This window comes from Prenolepis imparis, unplaced genomic scaffold, assembly GCF_030444845.1.
Source record: "Prenolepis imparis isolate NDT839.2.m4 unplaced genomic scaffold, iyPreImpa1.0 SCAF_3, whole genome shotgun sequence".
Taxonomy (NCBI): domain Eukaryota; kingdom Metazoa; phylum Arthropoda; class Insecta; order Hymenoptera; family Formicidae; genus Prenolepis; species Prenolepis imparis.
This window is the reverse complement of record NW_028141161.1, coordinates 15,371,603-15,396,869: the sequence shown is the minus strand read 5'-3', so window position 1 is coordinate 15,396,869 and position 25,267 is coordinate 15,371,603. Positions and strand designations below refer to the sequence as shown.

At 34.9% G+C, this 25,267-nt stretch overlaps 5 protein-coding genes and 1 long non-coding RNA gene across 14 annotated transcripts; 2 read left to right on the top strand and 4 right to left on the bottom strand.

The window, feature by feature from the left end:
• Nucleotides 1-469: 469 nt before the first annotated feature.
• On the bottom strand, nucleotides 470-8,811 carry LOC145934458 (synaptic vesicle glycoprotein 2B). 6 transcript variants are annotated; one of them, XR_014425031.1, is made up of 12 exons: nucleotides 8,536-8,811; nucleotides 7,374-7,521; nucleotides 7,135-7,315; nucleotides 6,694-7,015; nucleotides 6,446-6,604; nucleotides 6,271-6,359; nucleotides 6,017-6,181; nucleotides 5,818-5,937; nucleotides 5,512-5,732; nucleotides 5,276-5,438; nucleotides 2,444-5,183; nucleotides 470-1,426 (listed from the first exon to the last, which is right to left on the bottom strand). XR_014425031.1 is itself a non-coding variant. In XM_083034894.1 (11 exons), the coding sequence occupies exons 1-11, from the start codon at nucleotides 8,809-8,811 to the stop codon at nucleotides 5,003-5,005; spliced, it is 2,025 nt and encodes a 674-aa protein (XP_082891020.1). In that variant the 3' UTR covers nucleotides 470-5,002. The 6 variants fall into 6 exon arrangements, 2 of the variants coding, with proteins under 2 accessions (XP_082891020.1, XP_082891021.1); XR_014425033.1 differs by having other exon boundaries at nucleotides 470-3,214; nucleotides 3,287-5,183; XR_014425030.1 differs by having other exon boundaries at nucleotides 470-4,768; nucleotides 4,869-5,183.
• Nucleotides 8,205-12,495, top strand: LOC145934491 (uncharacterized). Of its 2 annotated transcripts, none has more exons than XR_014425039.1 (5): nucleotides 8,205-8,243; nucleotides 8,422-8,944; nucleotides 9,935-10,175; nucleotides 10,513-10,703; nucleotides 12,359-12,495. It is a non-coding gene; the product is annotated as an uncharacterized LOC145934491 (long non-coding RNA). The 2 variants fall into 2 exon arrangements; XR_014425040.1 differs by lacking the exon at nucleotides 8,205-8,243 and adding an exon at nucleotides 8,258-8,313.
• A 1,457-nt stretch (nucleotides 12,496-13,952) lies between these two features.
• Mdlc (RING finger protein mdlc) lies at nucleotides 13,953-15,793 on the bottom strand. The gene is given in 7 exon segments (XM_083034916.1): nucleotides 13,953-14,394; nucleotides 14,485-14,551; nucleotides 14,553-14,674; nucleotides 14,770-14,986; nucleotides 15,088-15,288; nucleotides 15,442-15,515; nucleotides 15,658-15,793. Coding segments are annotated over 7 exon segments (1,017 nt in total). The 5' UTR covers nucleotides 15,770-15,793; the 3' UTR covers nucleotides 13,953-14,170.
• A 115-nt stretch (nucleotides 15,794-15,908) lies between these two features.
• On the top strand, nucleotides 15,909-18,008 carry Orc4 (origin recognition complex subunit 4). Its single transcript, XM_083034912.1, has 6 exons — nucleotides 15,909-16,047; nucleotides 16,255-16,514; nucleotides 16,612-16,938; nucleotides 17,021-17,518; nucleotides 17,598-17,750; nucleotides 17,831-18,008. The coding sequence occupies exons 2-6, from the start codon at nucleotides 16,299-16,301 to the stop codon at nucleotides 17,990-17,992; spliced, it is 1,356 nt and encodes a 451-aa protein (XP_082891038.1). The 5' UTR covers nucleotides 15,909-16,047; nucleotides 16,255-16,298; the 3' UTR covers nucleotides 17,993-18,008.
• On the bottom strand, nucleotides 17,077-22,053 carry Amt (Ammonium transporter). 3 transcript variants are annotated; one of them, XM_083034908.1, is made up of 12 exons: nucleotides 21,497-22,053; nucleotides 21,111-21,396; nucleotides 20,858-21,015; nucleotides 20,653-20,764; nucleotides 20,369-20,574; nucleotides 20,157-20,288; nucleotides 19,968-20,063; nucleotides 19,780-19,868; nucleotides 19,621-19,710; nucleotides 19,426-19,513; nucleotides 19,164-19,339; nucleotides 17,077-17,204 (listed from the first exon to the last, which is right to left on the bottom strand). In XM_083034908.1, exons 1-11 carry the CDS (start codon nucleotides 21,624-21,626, stop codon nucleotides 19,167-19,169), a joined length of 1,560 nt encoding a protein of 519 aa, XP_082891034.1. In that variant the 5' UTR covers nucleotides 21,627-22,053; the 3' UTR covers nucleotides 17,077-17,204; nucleotides 19,164-19,166. The 3 variants fall into 3 exon arrangements, with proteins under 3 accessions (XP_082891034.1, XP_082891035.1, XP_082891033.1); XM_083034909.1 differs by lacking the exon at nucleotides 17,077-17,204 and adding an exon at nucleotides 18,497-18,579; XM_083034907.1 differs by lacking the exon at nucleotides 17,077-17,204 and having other exon boundaries at nucleotides 19,121-19,339.
• A 149-nt stretch (nucleotides 22,054-22,202) lies between these two features.
• On the bottom strand, nucleotides 22,203-24,925 carry Atg8a (GABA type A receptor-associated protein autophagy-related 8a). Its single transcript, XM_083034946.1, has 3 exons — nucleotides 24,479-24,925; nucleotides 22,699-22,896; nucleotides 22,203-22,600 (listed from the first exon to the last, which is right to left on the bottom strand). Exons 1-3 carry the CDS (start codon nucleotides 24,566-24,568, stop codon nucleotides 22,535-22,537), a joined length of 354 nt encoding a protein of 117 aa, XP_082891072.1. The 5' UTR covers nucleotides 24,569-24,925; the 3' UTR covers nucleotides 22,203-22,534.
• Nucleotides 24,926-25,267: the final 342 nt, after the last annotated feature.

Here is a 25,267-nt window from a genome sequence, read left to right as displayed (position 1 = left end):
TATATAAAATTAAATCTAAAACTACATATATATATTGATAGATGGCGCTTTTTGTTGAGTTAGATTACTTCTTTATCGACAATTGATTTATCAATTTTTATTACTGTAAAATAAATAAAAATTTTAATCTTGTTTACTATTTGTAATAAATATAAACATAAAATGATGAAAATATAAATATGAAATTCATCAGCAAATTTGTTCGCTAATGAAATAAAATATTGATTAGCGGTTTTAAATTTTTCACAATCCTAATAATGATTTTACGATATTTCTGACACACACACACACACATTATTTATAAATATAACGAATACAACTTTAGTTTTTCATTGATTCTTCGGTCAAAAAATTATTGACTATACTAAAAAGGTTTCTAATAGCGCATGTTGTAAGAAAAGTATATTTCAAAATTTTGGATGAAGGATTACTCGCCAAACACTGAATGGAGCAAATATAAAGACGTCTATAGATTCAATAAAATTCTCATTAATCCAATAGTACATTTCGCAGCTTAATCTTATCGTCACAACTCGCGACTCTTAATCGTAAGAAAATTTTACGTCGAGATCAAAATGTGAATGGACTCCCGAAACTGTTTGTGGTTCTCAACGCCGCTGTTTTAATCGGAAAAATCAAATTTATTCGCAAATAGATATAGTATACAGCATTCGCAATTTCTTGAAACGCTTCTCCATCTCTCTTATCCGCCGATTCGCATATTTACTTCTCTATCAAAAACCGATTTTGAAGGAGCAAAATGTATAAAATGATCGCTATAACGCATTTATGAACTTGATTCTAAGAGCATAGAAATGTATACAGCTCAAAGATAATACATACATTGCAAGCATATAATAATAAAATATCATTTTCATCTGCATGTATAATTGCACTCGTCCAATCCATTTATAAATCATATATCACATTCGAAATAAAAATGGAATTATATCTTTTTCTCTGAAATATGTTTTATAAAAAATCAAGATTCTTCATGATTCATGATTTTCACTTTACCTCGCTGGCGAAATTATTACTTAAAGGATTACGTTTTGTAATCTCGTTTTTTGTTCAATCTTCTATATACGTTGACAATGAGCAAAATTGATAACACATATCAATGCGTAACGTCTCTTCCGATTGACAGCGGAGAGATATTGGCTGATATTATTCGATATGTGAAATTACACTATCACTATATAAAGACTATATACAAATGTGAATTAATCGAAAGATAAATAGAACAACTTGTATTAAAGATAAAACTTTACCTAGTCGCTCTGTGATGTAAATAAATTAATTGTTGCTTTTCTCTATTACCGTATAGTATAACATGTTATGCGCAGTTCTTTCCAAATATTCTAAAAATGATGTAGCCTCTCTTAGATTAAGTATTTTCGAAGAATGGAATAGCCTGTCGCTCGTGCTGTAAAATTTAATATAATGAATCTCTCATTACGATAAAAAGTTTCTCAATATTAGTAATCGTAATAAGATCCAAAGATTCTTTTTAGCACAAGTAAAAAATTAATTTCAATGAATAAAATTTATGTTATACTTCTAATTGCTAATTGCGTTGAGAAATGTTTATTTCATAATTGCTTTTTGTAAAATTAAATTTAGCTATACGTAATTGTGCAACTGTTTAAAGGAGAAAATCCGAGAGAAAAAGTGCAAAAAATTGATTTTCCTATCCTAACAATATGCAAAATATCGATAAGTAATATTAATATTAAAATGTCTTTTCTTATACAGTTTAAAGATTCATCGAGTAACATAATATGATTATATTTGACTCTGATAGTATCGTAATATATGAGATAGTATTGCTGTATAATTTCATATTTGTCAAAAATAATTATATAAGTCTTTTATATAATTAATTTTGAGATAGATATAAGAATTTCGCAATAACAATTTTCAAAAAACATTATCTTTTACGTATCCTCACGTTTTATCCCTACAATCTCACGTAAAAGTCTCGTTTTGAAATATAATTTCTCTATCCATGTATCACAAAGATTAAAAACGGTGATCAGTCAAATGTGTTTATGACCAAATATAAATTCTAAAGAAAAATTAAAATAATTTAAAACATTTTCGCGTCGACTATGATATATAAAATCCTTAACTTAAATTTAATTAAATATTTTTAACTTTAACAATTAAGAAGCAGTCTCTCTCTGTGACACAATGATATTATAAACTGATCCAGCAAATTCCAATTTCTCTCTGAATAGTGCGATTTGCATATATGTATATTATTATTCTCGAATCACGATGAAATAAATAATTATATTTAATATTATATTTAATATTCTAGTATTTGCGCGCGATGTCATCAAATTATATAAATGTTTGCATCTCAACTCTCAGTTTGTTCTCGATTTCATAGTTTGATCAATTGATAATCTCATTGTGTTAAACAAAAATATATACGTACACTATATATTTATCGGCTAACTAAACTAACGTAACTCTCGCTGAAGAAACGCAAGTTCGGGAAATAGTGCCTCGGCAGATTTTCTATTCTCGCAATCAGTCTACTTTTTTCGAGAGTCATCTCGCACGGCTGCCTTTATCCGTATCTCCCTCATCTGTACGTGTGTTTCTAGTCAATAATTTGACTAAGGCCTACGAATCTAAAGTGCTTGCTCATAAATATGATATGTGTAATCGAGTAAAATGTAATATATATGTATAGCCTACGTGTGATGATAAACTTGAATATATTGTAGCAGGATTAATTATGTGGAGTTGAGTATGTGCCGGCATCGGTGTTGTCTCAATGTTATTACATTTTAATTCTAAGTTCCAATATGAAAAAAAGCTAATAAAAGCTGGTCGTTACATGGTCCCGACGATGAACATACTTAATTTTATGCGTAACTTCGTATTCCAAATTGGAAATGTATCTTTGTATCCCAATATATGTGTCACATAAATGGATATTAATTGCAATAGCGATACCGACACAACTCGCGCTCCATGTTGACCAAGTTTACGAAGAATTGTGATTTACCCTAAGCAGAAACGAACGATCTTCAATTGTGTTACAATTATATATCATCGGAAATAAACGAAATCATCCCTAAGATAATCACTGGAATGTGGTAAATGGCGCCCGTGTTTGTCGGCTAATTCTCTTTCGTTTCTACTTCTCTCCTTCCTCAGATTAGACATCCGTAAACCTCGGCTTTGGATATTAATCTTTCTGTATATATAGATCAACAGTCTGATATGAAAAAATTCACTAACCGTGACGGGACGTAAACATTTATCTTACTAAGTCTGCCGACAGTAGCTCTTCTCTGATAAACTCCTCGAAGATTCGACAAAGTTGCATTTTCCGAGTTCCGTTACGCCGAGACATCGTCGCGACAGTTGTTCGTCGGATTCCCTTTCTTCATTCTTATTGCCTAGGAATTAGATTATCTTTCAAGGAACTCTCTTTACGTTCTTTCAGTTTGCCAGGTGCCACTCATTGTCTCGTTATTAACGACGATAAAACTTTAGCAAAGAGTTTTTCCAAGTAGATTACAGATTATATCTCATATATATATATATATATATACGTCAAGACGTGGATGTAATTCTGCTTTTTGTAGAAAATAAGATTCTACGTTTTAATATACGTGTCACTAGAAAATTAGACGCACGTTCATAATTGATCGTACTGTAAGCTTAAAGACGATTAACGTTGACTAGAGGCGATAATCTCTTGGATTTTCACGCTATAAAGCTGAATCTTCTCTATTTTTTTCCGTTCGAAAGTCTTCATCTAGGAATTGAGGTTTTCATACGGCAGCGTTTACATAATGTGAATAATGCCTCTCTTTCTCATTTATCGAATTAGCAATATTCTAGCATCTAGTTAATAAATCTATAATGCATGCTAATAAATTGATAAAAAGCGGAAGTATACTGAATATACAATTACTCGGTTATTTTCCCGTGTAGAGAAATGTTTTTCACATGTGTAAAGCGAATTTCTTTCATTTTTCTTTTCGCAAGAACATGTAAAATGTGATCTGTGTTGTACGCATCATCGTAGTCTGTCTATATATGCAGTAAATATTCACGTAGAGTTCTACGTGATCACATCTGAGTGAATCTACTTTCCATAAACTATATCAGAGTATATCGAAAAATTCCACGTCGTGCATCAATTGTTATCAATCAAAAGTAAGAATAGCTATGTATTCTATAACCATTGTGTCTCTGGAATAACAATCGAGATATCAAACAGCACTGCCAATTTCTAATTAATATTTATCGGAATCTAATAATTGTATTTTAATATATATATATGTATATATTATATTATGTGGATGACTGTGTGTACATCCTCTATTAAAATTGACACGTTTCGTGGCATATGCCTTATTAAAATAGTTGCACATATGCGCGTATCCATTGCTCAGTACTTGTAGAACAGTTTATCGTCAAAGATAAATATATCAGAGTCATTATATTAGTTTCAGAGTAATTATTTTACGCGTGGAAACATCGTGTCAGCTGATCTTGAAATTTTTCGTCTTGTTTCTGCCAAACATTATTATCATTCTCGTATAACATTATTTGTTCACATTCTATAAGCAATAGGATACAAGAATACTTTGATCCAACTCCAGATTACTTTGTGTCAAGCAAGCTAAAATCGTTATGTTATGTTCTGTGCGCTTCAAATATGCAAGTGTCTCCAAAGACAACAGTGCTTATCGTCATTATTACTTAGGATATCTCACTTTATACAAAGTCTTGTTGTCTAAAAAATGTTCTCCTTTTTGATCAACAAATTATTGACATATCTTGAACATCATTTTTCATGAATAAATTTTAAGGATAAAGAATAAAAAACAACATACGTGTCTCCTCTTCTGTCTCCGACGTATTCGAGATTAGTCTTTGAAAGTCCAATTCTTCATATAAGTTCGCTTCATATGCAACAATAAGTTTTCAATTTTGGATATGCATTGTTGACATTCTACTGATGGAAAGCTTATAAGAAGACAGTATGAGTATGAGGCAATTTAAAAGTTGCAGCGCTAGCGATCAGTAACGCCAATGCTGTCAATAGCGCTGGTGCAATTAATGACGTATCCACTAATGTCTGATATGTTGTAGTTCCTATCAGACCCGATATTCTTATAGCTGCTGCTATGAGTCCAAAACCAGTGCATCTAGAAAAAAGAGAAAGAAAAAACGCGTAAGATATGATATTTTCTAAAATGCGCGAATTAAAAGCTAATAAGATAATATTTTACTTCCTTACCGTAAATGTGTGGGGAAGCTCTCGACTGTCACCAAAGTTAACGATGTCCATGCAACAGCAAACAGTGCTGTAAAGCCACCTTCAAAGCCCAGAACTGCTGAACTGTTTCTGTGAATTAATATCAGACACAACGCAGCAACGGAAGAGAAAAAAAGTGAAAGACCTAAAAAATAGATTTGTTAATTAAAGTTACGCTCAAAGTCTATTTATTACCTTCAACCAGACTATCAACTAACCAATTAATTTTGGCCGCTGAAGAACAGTAAGCGCCAAACCTGCGAGCGCGGCAGCAGGCACAAAAGCCAATTGAGCAACGAGGTGAGCATGCAACGCCTCTTCGATATAAATATTATAATCCAAATCGAGAGTCGGACACGGTCCGCTTAAACTTAATTCTGTGTTATTTTCCAATTTACATCTAGTGAAAACTTGTGCAGATAAATCTGTGTCAACAAATCTGTAACAAGATATGTATATGTATATGTCCTGTTATTGAGATAAAATAAAAAGAATTTTGATATTGTATAAATGTTATTACTTACTTTGAATATATAATAACACTGTCCCTAAAATGAGTTTTGCTAGACTTAATGCTACTGAACTCCACTGATTGGAACGAACAATTGTCAAAATCGACATGACTAAATATCATTTTAGTGAACCTGCAAATATACATAAATTATATAATTGAGAGATATATATTACTTGTTATAATGATAAATGGAAATAACGTTTTTGTACCTGCAATTAAAAAATGTAGAATCTTTGTACTGACGATTTTCCCAAGAACCAGTAAACGTTGTATCATTATATTCCACTCTTTGAAAGTGTTCAGTATGAGCTTCATATTCCATTGCACGCAGAAGTTTCAGATATTCGGGACACCATATCATAAGACCGTAAATACTGAACATATAATGCATAAATAGAATAAATTTATAAAATATTTAACTAATGATAATTTAATTAATTTAAATGTATGCAAAGAAACTTGCCTGAATGAAGCTGCAGACCAGATAATCAATAGAATTAAAGTCACATGTAAATGAGGTGCAGTGAATAATTCCAAGAAAGAATTCCAGAACTATGTAAAGAATAAATTAAATCTTATATTCAAGTTATCTATATATAATTATGTGATTTAGAAACCTTTTTCTCTGAGATATTTACCATTTCAATCGAATATATTATGTCCGCCAAAACGCTAGTATGATTACTTGGAGATGGTGGTGCCAAACCGCGAGGTCTTTTAGTCGGAAGTTCCAATTCGGAGAGTTGATACTGAGTACCTGTCGCACTTTTCCGGGCGTTATTCTTTTTATATATCCTCTGAAACGTTAAATTATATCGTAAGAGATACAAATATTATAAAAAGGAATAAATTTTATAATATTGGTTATATTATATGTATATTATACCTGATAAACCATCATCGCTTCCACATCTCGTCCGGCTTCAACAAGATACCTCGGACTTTCCGGTAGAAAGATAAGACCAAATGTGGAACACAACGCCGGCAAACAACATAATAACAGGAAACGATGCCAAGCGCTAAAGTGTTCCTTGTTTTCCAAAACAACCATCTCTCCCGTTGTGGGTACCACTGCCCAAGCTAAGAGTGCGGCGTAGACACCTCCGAGCGCACACGCCGCCACGAGTATTCCTATCCAACGGCCTCTGCTTAATCGTGGACAACATTCCGCGAGATATGCAAATGCCAGCGGAACAGCTCCTCCTACCCTGTAATAGGATAGAATAATGTTAAATAATAATTATTTCTAATTGTGGATACTTACTTTAAGTCTTATTAAGCCGGACAATATTAAATCATATAAGATGCCCCAAAAAAAATTGCTTACCCAAGAGCCGAACAGAATCTAGCTGTCATAAAAGTGCCATAAGTGGGCATAAATGTCGCTACACCGCTGAACAGAGAGTGTACGGACATGGCTGATAGGAGAGACCTGCGTCTTCCCAATCTGTCCCCGAGGCCACCCCAGAATAAACCACCCAGTGCAAGACCAATGAGAGTAATATTGCCTGAAAAATTACATTACTTAGCAACACAAGTCATAAAAAATATGCAATCTCAACTCACCAAGCCATCCTTTCTCGTTATCCTCGATGCATAGCTCAACCTCTGCACTTGGCAGTATATAAGGAACAACAAAAAATTCAACAGTATCCGCTGCAAGACTCAAGCCTGTACAAAAAGCGGCAAGTATTTGGAAGTAACCAACACCAGCCTGCAACATTACAATAATATAATGTTATATATTTTATTTATGTTTATTTAGATTTGAATATAAGAAAAATAGATATATGTTGTTGCAATAATGCGATATTAAACTATCGGACAGTTTTGTCAAATGTCAATTATAACTTAACAAAAAAATTTTTTTTAAATAAAAAAACTGACATATGCATTATCATATAATCAATTTTAACAATAATTATTTGAGACATCATCTAGTGTACAATTGCAGCTTCCTTTGAATTAAAAATTAACACAGCTGTAGAGAAGTTATCAATGTAACCTCTAATGTCAAGAAAAGAATATTTACTGGGAAATCCTTCAAATAACCCGGTACTTCGCGCGGTACGTATTTTGCCTTGACGATCGACTCGTCCAGGACTTCATCCATTTTCCCAGGATAAGAAAAAAAAGATTCGGGTTCACGAATGAAGGAATAATCATTCACTTTGAGCAAACAATTCGGTCCCTGTCAAAACAAAACAAAAAAAACGACGCCGTTTTACCTAGGTTATGTTTTTATTGCATCCCGCATATTTTTATACACATTGCATTCGATGCCCTCGGCCAATAAAACAACGACTTTCGAATTCGAGTTCTACGATCGATACGCATCGATCGTAAAACTCGATAATCGATTAGTGATCGTAATCGATTGGGTTTGAAATGACTCATGTTTCTGACGCACAAATAAAGCAACATAATTTTCGAAACGTAAGTAAAAATATATGGAAAAAAATATATACTGCAATTGCAATGAGAGATACTGCGAGATTATTATTGGGTAATTCGATCGACAATCTTATATGCTTCACGAATTTAAAGCCTAATTATATATATATATATATCATTGACGTTTGACACGTAAAAATAAAAGCTTTCTTCTTGACAGGTTATAATCTGACAAGGTTATAATTTCAAGAAGAAAGCGGGAGTCAAAGGTCAAAGACGCTTGTTTAAGCCGAGAAATGTCGAGCATCTCCCTGAAACAATCCTCTCTAATCACCTGCTTGATGGCGTCCTCGTGGAACTGCGCCAGGAGGGTCGCGTCCGCGGTGGAGTCGATGAGATCGTGCTCCGCGGAGTCGGCCGAGGCCGAGTTGACGCCGGCCGTGGTGACGCTCGTCGGCTGCGTCGTCATCTCCTCGGTGTAGAGACCGGTCCTAGTGTTCAGGCCGCGTTCGGCCGGGCTCGCTTTCGTCGCTTTCACGCTGCCGCCGGAGGGTGCGAGGCCGCCCCCGCTGCCAACGAGCCACTGGCTTTCCTCCTCCGATGAGGGCATCACTGCCAGAAACCATCTGGCGAAGCGGAATAATAAGATAATGAATACGCAATAGGCGAATATATATCTCGTTGAATTATATTCTCTGACGCATCCTCTCCTGCCATCAGAGAATATATATATATCTCTTTCGGTAATTATTTTTTGATATCCATAACAATTGTAATTAAAACACGCATTATAAGTATATATAGCACGAGTCTGAATGTTTTTGTAATAGATAGGTCTCTCGATTTATGTCGCGCTGCACATTAACACAGAGATAAGATAAAATGAATTCGAGTCGAGAGATAAAAGAGCGGGAATCGGTTGCGACAATATTGACATTTGAGGGACACGCAAAGCCGGAAGTCGAAATAAAAGAATCGGGAGGCAGAAAAGGATTTTCACGAGAAACTAAACTAAGCTTTCTTCGATAAGAATAAAAGTAACTGCGTTCCACGTACAAGACGCGTCGTCATGTGCGATCTATTTTACGATATAATATTAAACGGTAGATTGCTCCGACATCGCGCGACAGCGGAGCGTAAAGAATTGCGCGATCTTCGAAAAAAAATATCTTCTAATTTTATTATTATATTGTAAAATTGTAGCCTCCTTTACGTCGCGGATCGTTAATAAAATTCGTCGTATTAATATATTAAACGATCCTTCTTTCACGTTCTGTATGACGCAGAGCGTGGAAAGTTAGACGTGGACCAGGGACAAGTGTGTGTTAACAATACACGCGGGACTGTATTATTGTGCTTGGCATTTGTGAAGTTTATCATGCTGTACACGTGGAAAGGCATGCGTCACGTCTATAAGCGCGGTTCACTGACCACGTTTCTTGAATGTGTACAATATTCGTCACGGTGTGACAAAAGTGAAACAAATGTTCGACCTTTATCGCGAACGCCTTAAATCTAGCCGGCTAGCGATAAATATGCAATCACCGCTTGCCAATAATAAGAACGCGAGAGAACGTTATTGAACTCGTGTTGCGTTTATGTTTATCGCGATCGATGTACTTGCATGGAATTATAATGTGCAAGATAAATCTTGCATTATACCCGTTTGATCTCAAAGTTTTTACATATCTTTAGCTAACATAATTTTAATAATATCTTTCTTTTTTTTATAGGTGATATTTACACGAAACATCGTAAATTTCGTCCCTGTTCTTCGATGCATCTTACAAGCGGATATACCGGTCTTGTGCTTGTACCGTTGACCTTACAACTCAAAGTAACCGGAGTCGCTTTTGCGTGCACTTATATTTCGCAGCGGTAATTCAACGTTTATGAGCCCACATTGAAGCACGCGGAGGTCGCGCGTTTTACCAAGGCTGATTAATTCCTGGAATTAATAGAAGACCTGCTAGGGTAACGCGCGTATTACGCATAGGTTCTCTTTCTCGTGTTCATACATACTAATTCATCGATCTGCATTAATCATAATAATCCGTGCAACGCATATATTATTGTATATATATGTATATACAGGAAACCCGATAAAAAATTTGCAATTATTTTTAAGGATTTGCGAAAGAAAGTAGATATAAATAAACTAGCAAATTTGTATGAGAGTAAAATAGCAGAGACGCGTAACATATTGTAAAACATGCAAAAGTTCAAAAAATATTGCATATATCATAGAAATTTTGTATCTCAAGTTTTAAATTTTCCACTTTTATTAACTTTTTCATGTTGTTGTTTACAGTCGTCTCTGTCAACTTTATCTCATCGTGAAAAGGTGCAATTTTACGTCAACGGTACCCGGCTGCTGAAAAAAAGCAGGAAAAAGTGCTACTGCGTCATTGGTTACAAAAAAAAACGAAGCGTTAAAATTATATTCCTCGATTTTGCGGCGACGAAAGGATATGGAGCATTAATCTTCCCGAAGATGGACAGGTGCGAACAGATGAGAGAACATATTGCGTGCTATTTTCATATGTCTCATAATTATAGTTGAATTTTTCAAACGCTCAGCGTCGTGTATTTTGTTGTCGCGGACGCGACCGCATATGTACGCGATTTATCGATCCGAAACTGATTACACACGGCTCCGTAATCCCCGTATATATACATTTTCCGAACACCAAAGTATATACACATGGACATGGAGTTGCGAGTGTGTAAATACCGTGTGTATATATACATGTGCACCACGTGTCAACCACATATCCGCTAATGTCACATTTCGCAGTTCTCTATTTTCTCGTCGTCAGTTATTTTTGAAACACGACCGAACACCTACATAGTAGCGACCGTCCGTCGACGACGGACATTAACGTTTTGTTTCATACTTGCCTCATTATACGAGCGCGAGAACGCCTTGTAAGAAGAGTATACATTATTCGGAGATGAAATTGACAATGAAAAACACTTGCGAAAACATACGTGTACTTCGGAGTCAATTTTCTTTAGAAAAAAATTCTGTACAAAATTTTGTATCTAATTTATCTCGGAGCGAGTCTAGAGAGATTACGTTTTAGACTTACTTGCCAAGAGATTTAACATTGCAAATTAGTCACGACAAATGACGGATGACATTCCGCGACGTTTACGCTAAGGAAATATTGACTCCGAATGTCGTGCCAGAACTTTATCCGGGATGCTCGATCACAACAGTTATATGAATACATACATATATATATATATATATACACAAAGATGTTTGAAGGTAAACAATTTTTTGAAAATGTCATGCTAAAAAACGATACATTCGCGACAAAATGAAATTTATCTCAATGTCAATGAAGCAAAAAAGAAGAAAAATACTCGACGATTAATTATTATTTGAACTTGCGTATCTGCCGACACATAGTCATCTCCGTAATTGCATGCTCATTATCACTGTATTCGATTGTCAGCACGTTACACGTATGCGTCGCACATGGGACCAACGTGATATCCATAGATAAGCGCGACCGATGAATACGAGCCAAACGATGAAGCACAGAGAGAACTGCGACATGCGATTTATAGAGATTATTCTCGGACGCGCACGAACACGGATATCGGATGCAAAACCTGTCGCCAAGACAATATCTGTCTGTATACATCTGCGTTTATTAATAATAATAATTCAGTCTCGTAAAACTATAATTAACACCACGTAAACAAGAAATAGAATCGAAATGAGAAAGAAAATCTGTTCTTGCTCATAACTATGCGACTTTTGTCAAAACATAGTTCGATTTCGATTATTAATGTCAACGTCGAGTTTTGATGAAATAACAATTTTTAATAATATTATTTAACATAATAATGTTTAAAAAAATTTTTTTTTACTTTTATTCTTTCTACTAATCATATTCTTATCGCGAGGCTGGTCTATCTTTTTGCTCGCTATTTCAATATCGAATTATAGAAAATGTAGAAAGGTACAAAAAAAGCATAATTGAGAAGAACGTTTATAAGATCGTACGAGAATTGATGTCATTATAGCCGCTTATCACATCGGCCTTCTTATCACGCCGCGCGTAAATCACCCACCTGGTTGATAGGGAGTCGCCGTGAAATACCGCACCTTTCCAATGTTAATACCGTTTCTCTGTTCGCAGATTTCTCGCATCGGGATGAAGAAAATCGTCGTTGGATGTGTCGATTAATTTTCGCGGATCGTCGGGCTATCGATGAAGAGCGTCGTCGACTCTCAGCCTTTGGAGCACACTTGGACTTTAGGATGAGACTATTCTTCATAAGAGGCTGCTGTTTTATTCAGCATCGTGCGACGCGACGTACTTCTTCGCCAACAGCTGCAGTCGATTACTCGTCACAAAGTCACCCTCGCGTCCTTACACGCGACATATACGTTAGCGACAGCACAAGAGTGTGAATATGATCGAACGCGCGAATAAATTTATGTAACAATATCGTACACGACGATTCAGTACGTGGGTATAGACAGACGTACAATGATGATCCGTCGATGACTAGCGATTTCGTGTCGTGGATTTTATTTATAATTTGAATATTTAACGAGAAATATATATAGATACGGAGAGTATATATTAATGAACATTACGATATCCCACGCTAAGATAATCACACCATCTTATCTCTTTTAATTCTAAAATTGATATCTTTGATATCTTTCAGTAAAATTTTTCCATCTCTTTCTCTTTCTTGGTCGTCGCGACGCCAAGACCTACCTCAACCGCGCAATCACCGCACGATTTCGCGTTAAATCTTTTGCGAGGCGAATCACCAAGCGTCGCACTCAGAAATATGTAGATCTTCCCGTTATAAATATAGATGCAATAATAAACTTTCCGCGAATAACAAAACGCTTCGTCGAAAAGATGCGGCGCAGTCCAGGAATATACCGCGTAGAGTTCGCGTCCTTTTGCGCGCCGTGTCCTTCCGTCGAGAATCGATTCTCGGCGTAGTAGGAGGATGATTTCGCCGCGGAACGCAGTGATCGGTCGCGACGCGTCTTTCCGAATGAGATTGCGAGATTTCTGCCGTCTGATTTATCTTCGCGCGATTCCTATATCGCGTTCGCGCGCCGCGAGCAAGGCGGGGACACCGGAACTCGGTCCCGGCAAGAGCGGTCCGTGAAAAGCGATCGTGACATTTTCACGGTACGGAGGGAAACAACACTGCCGTTGCATATACACTGCCGTCGACACGCCGCCTGCGCCGTGTATCGATTCGCGTCGCGATGCCCCAACACGTAGCGCCTTCGCCCCGATCAGGGGTCTCCCCTGCGAATCATTAGCCCGATAATTATTAGCGGAATGGCTTCTAAATTCCAAGAGACTGATTCCGGCCAAAGAGATATATACTGCAAAAAAAAGAAAAGAAATATATATATATTTTTTAAATAATTAAAAATAACAAGATGCATATTTACAAATTTTACATTTGACAATAATAATAAAAGTATTCTAAATTATTTTTTTTGACAAAAAAAAAAATTGTATTTTATGTGAATACATTATATTTAAATTATGTATATATCTGATCGTGAGTATACTCTGTTTGTATGTGTATACAGTCCTGTATCTATGCAAACACCTAAAGAAATCTGTGATTGAATAATCTCTATAATTTTCTCTTGTTATATAGACATTACGTTTCATAGTGTGTATATATATATATATATATATATATATATATTAGATCATAAGTACATATCTTTATTAGCTCAATGAAATATTCATAATAAATTTGACACATTTTCGTAAGATATCTTTGTTATTTAAAGAATAAATAAGCATTAAGAAAAAAATTGGGAAATTATCTGAAGGATTGTTTACTCACCATTAATTATTCCATAAACTATAATAAATACATGTCGACGACATATATCAAAGTAATCTAACGTTTACAATTTCTATTCATAGTCTATTCATGTTATACATTAATCATTAAAAAATTTTACGTTTGGAAATAGAGATTATTTTATTTTTGTTAATCTGCGTCAGAGTCTTCGCTTGCTGCGGTAATTTTTTCCTTCTCCTCCATTTTAGTTCGTGCAATGAGTTCTTTTGCAGGATTAAAAGTGCCATTAGTTTGGGTGTTACAGACATAGCATCGTGTGCTTTTCTTATACTGTTCCAAAGCACATTTTTCACAAAAATAATGCTTGCATCTAAAACAAAATTAATAGATTAGCCCTTTCTATATATTAAAATACTGATACAACATAAGTATTGATTAATAATAACTAAATAACACATACTTTGTAACAACTGGATCTGTAAACCTATTTCTGCAAATAAAGCATTTAAATGGCAAGTTATCCTCATCGCTGTCAATCTCATATTTTTTATCGTCTTCATCTCCACTATTACTTTCTCCAGTAGCAGCCGCTCTTTCCAATTGCCATCCCAATTTATAATCTGATCGATCGTGAAGAAATTTACAGCTATCTAAAAAAAATTTAAAGAAAAATTTGTATTATATCTGTTTTAAAAAAACAATTGAACTATAATATCTAATTAAAATAAATTATAATCACATATACCTCCAAAACCACAGAAACCAGTTTCTTTGTAATCTTTGCATATATCAGGCTGATAATCCCATCTCACCGTTGCTCTGAGATTAGATGGTGCTCGAATTGGTCCTTTACGTACCATTCCACTAGATGCATTTCCAGCTGCAGTATCTTTCTTTTTATAATATTGTGCATAATTATTCAAGCCCCTATAAATTTTATCATCCTCTCTTCCTTCTAATTCCTAATAATCAAAATAGTGATAATATTAATAATATTATCTTTTCAGATTAAATTAATTTTAAATTTAATTAATGTATCTAATGAATAATTTGTTCAAAATACCTCATTTATTTTTTGAGCTTTTTCAAATAATGCCTGAGCATCTTTGTCTTTCTCCGTTTCTGTCTGAAGAATAGCTGTTGCTCCTTGGTCACTCGGGCCAGCTAGCAAAGCAGTTTTATTACTTTTATACGAGACAGTTATATTATGGTCGTCACTATCATCGTCATAATTGGTCCTCTCTTGCTGCTTCTTTACATTTGTCTAGAGAAACAAAGATTATATATGTATCACTCTTGTATAAAATATATTCTAGATTTATTAAACATTCAATTGTAATGATAAAAAACACAAATTGTAATGGTATAATTTAAGTAGATAGAAGATTACAATTTCATCACATTGCAAAATACTCACGCTTTGTATCATAGGATTGTGATCGTGTTGCTTCTTCTCCTTTTTAACCACCGTAGTCTCATCCTCGCTGCTGTCTGCGTAAAAAGTGATACACAAATGTTTTATCCACAATATGTTTATTTAGACATAACCTAAAATTCGTTGGTTTAACAAAACTTATCCGATATGCGGTATCTATAATTAGTCTTGAAATCGATACTTATTACAACGACTCACCACCACCGTCGTCCGCTTCCTTTCGCCTTCTCGCAGCATTGTTACGAATTTTACGTTTTTTAAACAAGAAGGTGCAGTTCTTCTTCTCCGGCGATTGCACCGCATCATCCATGTTTGGTTGGTAAATATTATTTCCTTTCAGCGTCCGGGACTGGATTTATTATTTTTCCGCTACACCTGTGCAGCGTTATTTTCTGCATTAAAATACGGTGACATCGCGACGTGGTAATCAACCGAAAACAATTCAAGTGTCAAAAATTCGCGTAAGTTTGCGGAAAAAATATATTCCTCGAGTGGTTGACTCTCGCTCGCGAGAGATTGGGTTATATATCCTCTCATCCCGAATACATGTTATATTTATAAACATCGTTTCTCTCCTAAGCCTTAGAGGTAAAGTACAATTATATATAATCGTAATAATTTTATTTATATATTAATAATAATTGTAATATGTCTACAATGATAAATTGACTGATGTCGGATTATTGATTATTCGAAAAAATACAAATTTTATTGGACAGATTTATAGCTTTATCGATTTATGTAAAGTGTCTGGAAATGGTATTTTTAAAACCTTGATAAACTTTATACTTACAGGGTCTTCCATTTCTGTTAAACAGCTTTTCAATTTGAGAAGAACAATGAGTAAGAAGAAAAATATGGCGATTGACTTTCAAGACAATATGATATTGCTGACACGAAAATACTTGAAGCGTAGAATAATGTGTCCTGAAACCAAGTTTAGACATCATGTTAAAGAGCGATTACATGTGTTGGATTTAGTGAAACGTACGGTTGAAATGGGTGAAAGCAATTCTGCCTTGTTAATCGGACCCAGAGGCAGTGGAAAAACAACGGTATAGTTATCTTTTAGAAATATATGTAAAAATATATTATGTATAACAATTACATATACATCTATAATTAATGTATAACAATTTATTATAATTTTAGCTTGTCAATAGCGTTTTAAAGGAATTGTCAGCTTTAAAAAGCTTTAAAGATAATGCATTAATAGTGAACCTTCATGGATTAGTTCATATCGATGATCGTTTGGCACTAAAAGATCTAACTCGTCAGATGCAATTGGAAAATGTAGTTGGTGATAAGGTTTTCGGGACATTTGCAGAAAATCTAAGTTTCCTCTTAGATTGCCTGAAATCTGGTGATAAGAAACGTTCAAAACCAATCATCTTTATACTTGACGAATTTGATCTATTCTGTGGACATCACAATCAGACATTATTGTATAATCTATTTGATGTTGCTCAATCTGCACAGGTAAATATTTAAATGTATTAAAATATCGTTCAAAAAAGATTTTGTAAAAATTTGATATGAATGAAAAACTTTAATTTTGCAGGTGCCAATATGTGTATTTGGAATTACTTGTAGATTAGATGTCGTAGAGTTACTGGAGAAGAGAGTCAAGTCGAGATTTTCACATCGTCAAATATTCTTGTTTCCCGGCGATACATCATCCTCAGAACAGCCCATGTCCGCGTTTGACGATCGTTTGGAACTCTTTCAAAATCTTCTCAGTTTACCTGATGATGAGAACGTTAATAAAGTTGAGCAACAATATGACGATTGTACAATAGATCCACAATTTGGTTCTATGTGGAATGATTACATTAAGAGTTTAACTAGCAATGTTACAATGGTGAATTTACTCAAGAGAATGTATCATATCGATGTAAGCGAGAGGAGCTTCAGAAATTTTCTCGCAGTCGCTGTTTCAACATTATCTGAAAAACATCAGAAATTGGAAGTGAATGATTTTGTAGAAGCGAGTAAAATCTTTTCAGAGGACGATAAATTGTTGATGCTTGAGGGATTATCCATTTTGGAAATGTGTTTAGTACGTTCCTTACAATTATTTTCTGTGAAATTAATTTATTTATAATAAAAAAAGTATTTTAATCGCGATATTATTGTAGATTATAGCAATGAAACACGAGACGGAGATTTATGACGGCGAGCCATTGAATTTCGAGGCGGTCTACAATCGCTACATTAAGTTTGCAAATCAGAATTCCTCTATACAGTCTGTTCAGAAACCAGTTATTATGAAAGCTTTCGAGCATATCAAGGTAAGCTACTTTCATATTAAAGTCATTTTTTTTCTCGAGTACTTGAAAAGAAGTTGGATAAACGTACATATATTTTCTAGAACTTAGAACTTTTGGTACCAGTTGGAAACACAAATACAAAATTCGAAAAGGAATATCAATATTACAAATTTACATTAACATCGCAACAAATTATGGACGCTGTGAAAAATTATACAGGACTCCCTACGGAAGTTTCTCAGTGGGCGTTAAGCAGTATATAATAATGATATAGTTGCAAGCTATCATATACATCCAACCTATTGTGTTCCATAAAATTACACATATAACATATAATTGGTAAGTCTCCTTCTTAGCAAAGTCTTTGTAGAACAGGTTATATAAATATTAGAATATTTTTTATTGCACTTATTAGAGAAGATAACACACATACACACCATATCACTAGCACACATATACTATACACATGTTACATATACATGTAGTATTTAGAAAACACAATATAGTTCATTTTTTAGACATACATTTTTTTATGTATTGAACTTAAATATTGAACTATATAATAATTGCTATAAAAACGAAATGATATTGTACGAAAAAAATTAGAAAAATACGCGGAATTTTACTTATACATTATGTAAATCTGAAAAAAGTGTGATATTCTAGTCTAACACTTCCAGAATACTTACAAATCCTTCTGTTCATACATATACATATATTCAATATTAAATTTTTAAAAATCAATTTAGACAATTTAAAAATATTACTTGGAATAGAAGATCGGAAAGAATATTACATGATATGAAAGCATAATAAAAATTGTAAATATCATTATGCACCAGTACAATATCTGAAAAGGAAAAAGAATGGTATTTTGTGAATATATATTGAATGTGGTCTTCAGGGATAATTCCTGCCAATATATAAACGAAGTAGAGTAATCTGATGTAATCGTCTTCGGCATATGAAACTATGAAGACACAAATACATATTTATAGAAATATTTTATTTCCTATATTAATGAGCATTAATATAGATATCAAGAATAATGTGTGAGCATTATACATATTGTAGATAGGATCTTAATGGATAATTAGTTAAAGTTATTCAACCGAAAAAATATCCGTGCCATAAACTACATGAAATTCAGTTTGTCTGTGATTTTTTGTTTATCATATCTATTTATCTCTATATCGTGTGTGCGTGCGCGTGTATATGTACACGATTAATATTTATTTGCGTATGAATGTGTAAGAACTTAAAAATAATTATTAAGGAATATGTGTCTTCCGCACACATATTTTTCGGATGTATTAAGACGAATGCGACGAAATTAGAAATTAGTGTACGTGTATATGTTTTTACATTTGTAATAAATTCACATCTGATGATCGATACCATAAGTTTCGTGTTGTACGAGTTCTTTTTTTTTACCTTTTAATCCATCCAAGCAAAGTGCGGCTTCGGCTCCGCAGATATCGCGGAGTCTGTGATTGTTCTAATTTGAGAATTTCTCGTTATCAATTTTTTTGGTTGCGGCTGTTGTTTTCCAGACTTTGAACAATTTTCCAATTTTTTGTTCTTATGCTGAGCGAGATACGAATCATGACCTGAATTAAAGAAATGAGTAATGTACTATAGTATTTATTATAGCATTTTGATATAGAGGTTTTAAATAGAGATAATTTTGCTTTACCAGGATTTATGCCCACGGGAGGTACAGTCTTTAATTGCTTCTCCATAGTAAATGGCCGAAGTGCCGACATGGCACGACTCACACCTATCTGCACAAACATATCCCACGTAAGTTAAATAGCTTGTATAACAATGCAAATTAAAAAAATTAAGAGATTAAAATATAGACAACAGAAAGAATTCATGAAATTTGTACCTTTGAATGACGTATTCTATGTTCTACAAGATCTGCTCCGAGAAGTTCTTCATAAACCGACATTCTAATCGGTATTATTTTGTCTATTATCTGTAAAAAAACAAGTGTCTTTTACATCTATTTTATATATATTTCTTTTTAAAGAATGAAACTATATACCCAAAGTAGTAAGACAGAGGTGCTAAAACTCCAAGTCATTAAACAAAGCGCGGCTAAACTTTGCACTCCTAATAGATACCAGCCGCCTCCTACAAAAATTTATATACCATAAAATATAATTTAATAAATTTATATGCTATAAATGATAATTTGGAAAGATATGTATAAAATTATCATTGTATGCGAACCTTTGAACAAACCCTTCCTTCCACTTGTGGTATCCAGGGGATACGGATTATCAGCAAATAAGCCAATGGCGATAACTCCCCAGATGCCAGTTACACCTATATATATTTTAAACAGATGCGAATGTTTATTTCGTGATAAATATAAGAGTTTATTATGAAATTACAAAAGTTCGACGTGATTAAACACACCGTGAGTGGCGGCAGCTCCAACAGGATCATCTATGTGAATTTTATCAAACGCTGGCATTGCGATACACGTAATAAAAGCACCTATCATCCCAACTATCATCGCTTCCCAGGCTTTATACAAGAAACATCCACCTAACGTAAAGTTATGATTAAAAATTAAAATCAACTCGATTTCATCTTTTTGATTATGTCTATATCGATCAAGCATTTACCGGTAATGGCCACTAGTGCACCGAGAATACCATTTATCTGACTAAGGATATCGATTCCATTCGGATTAGTCAAGCTGAAGCCCAAACCGATCAGTCCACCACCCATACTGCCCATCATCGTAGAAACGGCTGCTCGAGCTGCATACTTCCATCGTTCTCCGGTTACTCCGTATGTACTACCACTGTTAAACGCTAACCAGCCCCACCTACGTAATTTGTAGTCACTTTATGTATTTTGCGATTTATTACACGTTTCTCGATGCATAATAATTTGATTGTTTTACCATAATACGAATAATCCCATGATCGCATTAACAGGACATCCGAGCGGCAGAGGATCGTTGCCGTTGTCATATCTGCCTACTCTGGGACCGAGCATGATAGCGCAAGCGAGTGCTGTATGAGAAAAAAAAATAGATAAATTAATATATTTATCATCTATAATTTTATCACTTGATTAAATACATGTGTTTGTCATTGTGATTATACCTGAAATACCGCCGACGAGATGTACCGGTCCTGAGCCAGCGATATCCACAACTCCCATGTTATTCAAAAAGCCGTGATCGCCCCATACCCATCCGGCTGGCACGCAGTACACGATAGTGTTTAGAAAGGAGAAAAGACAGTATGCTTTAAAATTGCATCTAAAAATGTAAAATATATACAAATATAAAAAAATGTAAAATGTATATAATACAATATATACAAAATTTGTTTTCGAAATTTATGGAATAAATACCGTTCAGCCATAGCACCACTAACGATGGTCGTGGAAGTGGTGGCGAAGCTTAATTGAAATAAAAATGCGGCACAGATGGAACCCATGTACTCATCATCGATAGGAGGATCTATGAATAGACCTCCCATGGCGATAAAAGGATTGTTAGGCTTGTCCAAACCAAAACTGATTCCGAATCCGAAAATCCAATAAGTTAGACCACCGAGGACTATATCGACTACATTCTTCATCATAATATTGACTTCATTTTTCAAAGAGACGCAACCAGACTCTAGCATTCCAAATCCTACGAACAGCATATAAAATTAATATTTGCACATGTAATAAGAAATGCGACAAAAACAATTTTAAGTTGTTTTTCGAAGACTTGTTACTTTTTTAAATACCTGTTTGCATTGTAAAAATCATAAAAGAACTCGTGACGATCCAGTTGCTGTCCTCTTGACTAATATTATATAATTGGCTAATATATCTATCAACAGTAATGTTTGTATCGTTTTTTTCATAACTTGCCATGATATTCACTGTTTCTTCGTTGCTAGGAGGTTGACTACTGATTCGGCTTCGTTCTTCAGATATATATTGAGCGTAAAGTGTGGAGTTCGCGGGACAAACAAGTTAAAAATTTAGAATGTTCGGTCAAAACAAGTTTGGTATATTGAAAGGAACGTCAATTCTGTCAACAACCGATCAAGCAAGTTTAATAAAAGGAGATGGTATATTAGATTTTAAAACAAATTTAATATAAAAATAGAAAAATTAGTTAAACGTTTTCGTCGCGTTTTAACTTTTTTTATTATCTTCACATTTTCTAGCCGTTACAGAAAATTTTTCTTCTCACTTGCATGTCTATTAATTTCTCTTCGTCCTTCCCACGATCAAATAACATTAAAATCATATACAGTACAATAACACTAACCTAGATTGATGAAAATAATATCACGTATAGATTCCTACCATACTTAAAATTTATAATGGTATGATATAGCTAGTATTATTTCAGAGAACATTATAATTGTAATGTGCAATAAAACATAATATGTGACAGCAAGTAGTAGTGATATTCGACAATACAAACACTTTTTTAGTTTCTTTTCTCTTTTTTTTTTTTTTTTTTTTTGGCTAGGCTAGATGTTACACATGATCACATAATTTTACAGATTAATTGTTCTTAAATCATAGAATAAACTAAGCCCTTTTAGATGGTAAAATGGAACCGACAAGAAGCGTTCTTATCATCTCACAAGACAAATGTAGTTCTTTGGAGGAAGCAAAAGTGCAGTGTCGAGACATAAAATTTTACGCAAAATATTAATAGATGTTATTTTGTATGTTCAGTTTTTGAAAGCGTCTATGAGGACTACATTGATAGATGATAGATTTTGGTTGCTGAATCCTTTGTCGGTTTGTTCATCCCAGGAAGTTTAATGACCATACACATTTTCATCGCTGTATGCTATGTATAGGAAGAAATCCTCTTCGTGATGTTCCTGATTAAAAAGATTTGAGTAAGATTAGTAACCAACGATTATAATCAAGATATCTTATTCAATACATATTGTATATATATAATGCTTGTTTTAGTTACCGCATAAAGAGAACCCATGGTAGCACTTGTTGGAGGAATGATGTTGTTGACGAAGAAGAACAGAGCGTCTTCGGGACGTAAATGAATTCTTTTACGGATTAAAAAGTAAAATTGACCGACAGTTAAGTCAGAAGGTACCAAGTACTTCTGCTTATCCAAGTCACTAATCTTTGCTTTAGGCGCCTTCTCAACTATTACCTACAACAACATTTATTATCTTAAGTATTTTTTTAATATAGAAAGATAAAAATTATGTAGTTGACGATATTGTAGAAAAATATATTAGTTCCATCATTCAATCAAACAAATCAAATTCCATAAATCTATTTCTGTTAAAGTTGTCATTTGTTTGTTGTAAATTTAATTTTAATCTTCGCTAACAAAATTTTTAAGTAGACTTAATTTCTGTTTCATTGCTCGGATCAAAGAATTTTCAAATATGCATTTGTCATCAACTTTGTACAATTATTAAATAACAAGATCCAGATTCGAATCCTGTAACGATTGACCTTGATGAATATGCATATTTCACAGAACAATAAAAATTTCAAATAATAATGTTTTTATAAACATGTGATCGATGATTCATATATACATGAGTGATAAACAAGTAATCTTTTCTCTTTAACGTATGATTATGATCACGAGTATTGTAGAGAGAGAAAGAAAAAGAATGAGGTTAGATATCTATAGAATTGGTTGGAAACATATACTTTGGTCATGAATTAATTAATAATGCAAACAATTTCGTGAAGACAATCAAAGTATTATAAATATTTAGGAAAAAATTAATAAACAAGACTTTTGTGCCATAACATGTGTCGAGCAATAAAAATGTATAATTCTCCATTTGTGCATATTAAAATATATTCGTTTCGTGAATTTTTAATTTCTTAATTTACTTGCCAGACTGCAAATTGAAATTTATTTTAAAATGGCATATTAAATTATATGCAATTTAAATTTCGAAATAAAAAATTGCGACAACTGCGTCGAAAAGAAGAAATCGGTAATATATCAGCTTTGTCATGTTGTTACGCGATCTTGAAGTAGCGAACGTAAAAAACTAATGGAAAAATGATGCTTAATAAAGATAGAAGCTTTACGCGCCTGTAAATCTAAGAGGAAACTTTAGCCCGATCTAGCAGCGAGGTATAGAAATCATCTCTTTGTCTGTAAACTTTATTCTAAAATGGAGTTAGAAATTGTCCTCCTGACGGCGCATAATACGTAAAGAGAGAGCGAGTGAGCTTATCCGATTGAGATGGAAATAAACAGTCTCAGGGTAAACAATTTCGAGGTTCAAGCCAGAGAGTGAGCGACAAATTTGGAGAGGCTTGAAAAAAACCTCGTCGCTTACACGGCATATGTAAACCAAGATCGATACGCGTGGAGGGGAGGAGACACGAAAGAGGAACGCGAAAATAGCGTGAATCGCGTGAATCGCGTAATTTCGCGAGGTGCATAAAAAAAAAAAAGGTAAGAATTGCCGAGGTTGACACCTCGTCGACGCGAAACAACGGATGACGAAACGACGATGACGCAGAGATAAAAGGCGACCTTGAGCTCCCACCGAGCCCAGGAAACGCACGTTACGAAAGCACGTTGGATCCAACTCGTCCAATTGCGGCGTGTCATCTCTCTCGCTCGCGACGCACGTACATAGTAATTCTGGCGTGGCGAAATTACGCGACCGCAGACGCTTCTTCCTGTCACTTGGTCGCGCAATTCGGCACGCATTCCGAGACGCAAAAGGGGCCAGTCTCGGCGCTCTACTCACGGGCACTCGGTCCGGATATTTCCGCCGTATCTTCTCGCCCTCGGCCTTCCTCTTCTCGAACGGATGCTCCTCCTTGTATTGGAACTTCATTTTGTCCCCCGTTCGCGCGAGGGGACGCTCGCTCGCCTTCGGCTCTCCTCTTGCTGTTTCGCACGCTCTCTTCTTCCCGCTCTCTACCCGACGATTACCCTGACTCGACGGCGCGGAGAGACTCCCGAGGGCACAGATTCCGCGCACTTATGTCAACTCACAACTCACAACACAACGTCACCCGCGAGCCGCGACTGCGTACGTAAGCGCCCTCCGCCGCGAGAAAGTAGATCCTCCCCACCCCGTTCCTTCGAGCGCGACGAGACTAACGTCGCTCACCTTATTAATGGCCGCGTAGCTTGAAAAATTCCTCGCACGTCGTTCGCACGGAACTCTCGCACCCGGGAGTCGAATCACCGCGAATCATACGGAGGACGGGAAGAACAATTGCACGGAAAAGTGGGAATGTCGCTGCGCACCGACACCTCGAGAGTCGACGTTTTCAGGAATGGATGTACATCGATAGTATCGAGAGTATCGATACTGCGAAATTGCGATTCTCGAAACTTTGAACGAGCAACGGCAAGTGAGAAACGGGCCGCGGACGCACTCGCATCGTTCCCGTACGTGCGTGTGTCATTTTCGCGAGTGCGATGTCTACAAGTGAATTGTGCGAGAGATTATTGTTGGTGCGAAGGGCGCGAGCGTCGTAGCGTGAATCGAACGCATCGGATAGTGCATAATAGACATTATACGGCG

Bases quoted from the DNA above. Each gene is read 5' to 3' on its own strand.
- Amt (XM_083034908.1), bottom strand. From the start codon at position 21,626: ATGGCAAGTTATGAAAAAAACGATACAAACATTACTGTTGATAGATAT. The intron at 21,016-21,110 runs GTATTTATTCCA...TTACATTTTTAG, and splicing joins AGTGGTGCTATGGCTGAACG to ATGCAATTTTAAAGCATACT. The intron at 19,340-19,425 runs GTAAAGCAAAAT...TCTTTAATTCAG, and splicing joins TCCCGTGGGCATAAATCCTG to GTCATGATTCGTATCTCGCT.
- Atg8a (XM_083034946.1), bottom strand. From the start codon at position 24,568: ATGAAGTTCCAATACAAGGAGGAGCATCCGTTCGAGAAGAGGAAGGCC. The intron at 22,897-24,478 runs GTGAGTAGAGCG...ATGTTGTTGTAG, and splicing joins AATATCCGGACCGAGTGCCC to GTAATAGTTGAGAAGGCGCC. The intron at 22,601-22,698 runs GTAACTAAAACA...CTTTTTAATCAG, and splicing joins CCATGGGTTCTCTTTATGCG to GAACATCACGAAGAGGATTT.
- LOC145934458 (XM_083034894.1), bottom strand. From the start codon at position 8,811: ATGCCCTCATCGGAGGAGGAAAGCCAGTGGCTCGTTGGCAGCGGGGGC. The intron at 7,016-7,134 runs GTAAGCAATTTT...ATCCTATTACAG, and splicing joins AGATTCTGTTCGGCTCTTGG to GGTAGGAGGAGCTGTTCCGC. The intron at 5,184-5,275 runs GTAAGGAAGTAA...TCTTTTTTCTAG, and splicing joins AGCTTCCCCACACATTTACG to ATGCACTGGTTTTGGACTCA.
- Orc4 (XM_083034912.1), top strand. From the start codon at position 16,299: ATGAGTAAGAAGAAAAATATGGCGATTGACTTTCAAGACAATATGATA. The intron at 16,515-16,611 runs GTATAGTTATCT...TTATAATTTTAG, and splicing joins GAGGCAGTGGAAAAACAACG to CTTGTCAATAGCGTTTTAAA. The intron at 17,519-17,597 runs GTACGTTCCTTA...ATATTATTGTAG, and splicing joins CCATTTTGGAAATGTGTTTA to ATTATAGCAATGAAACACGA.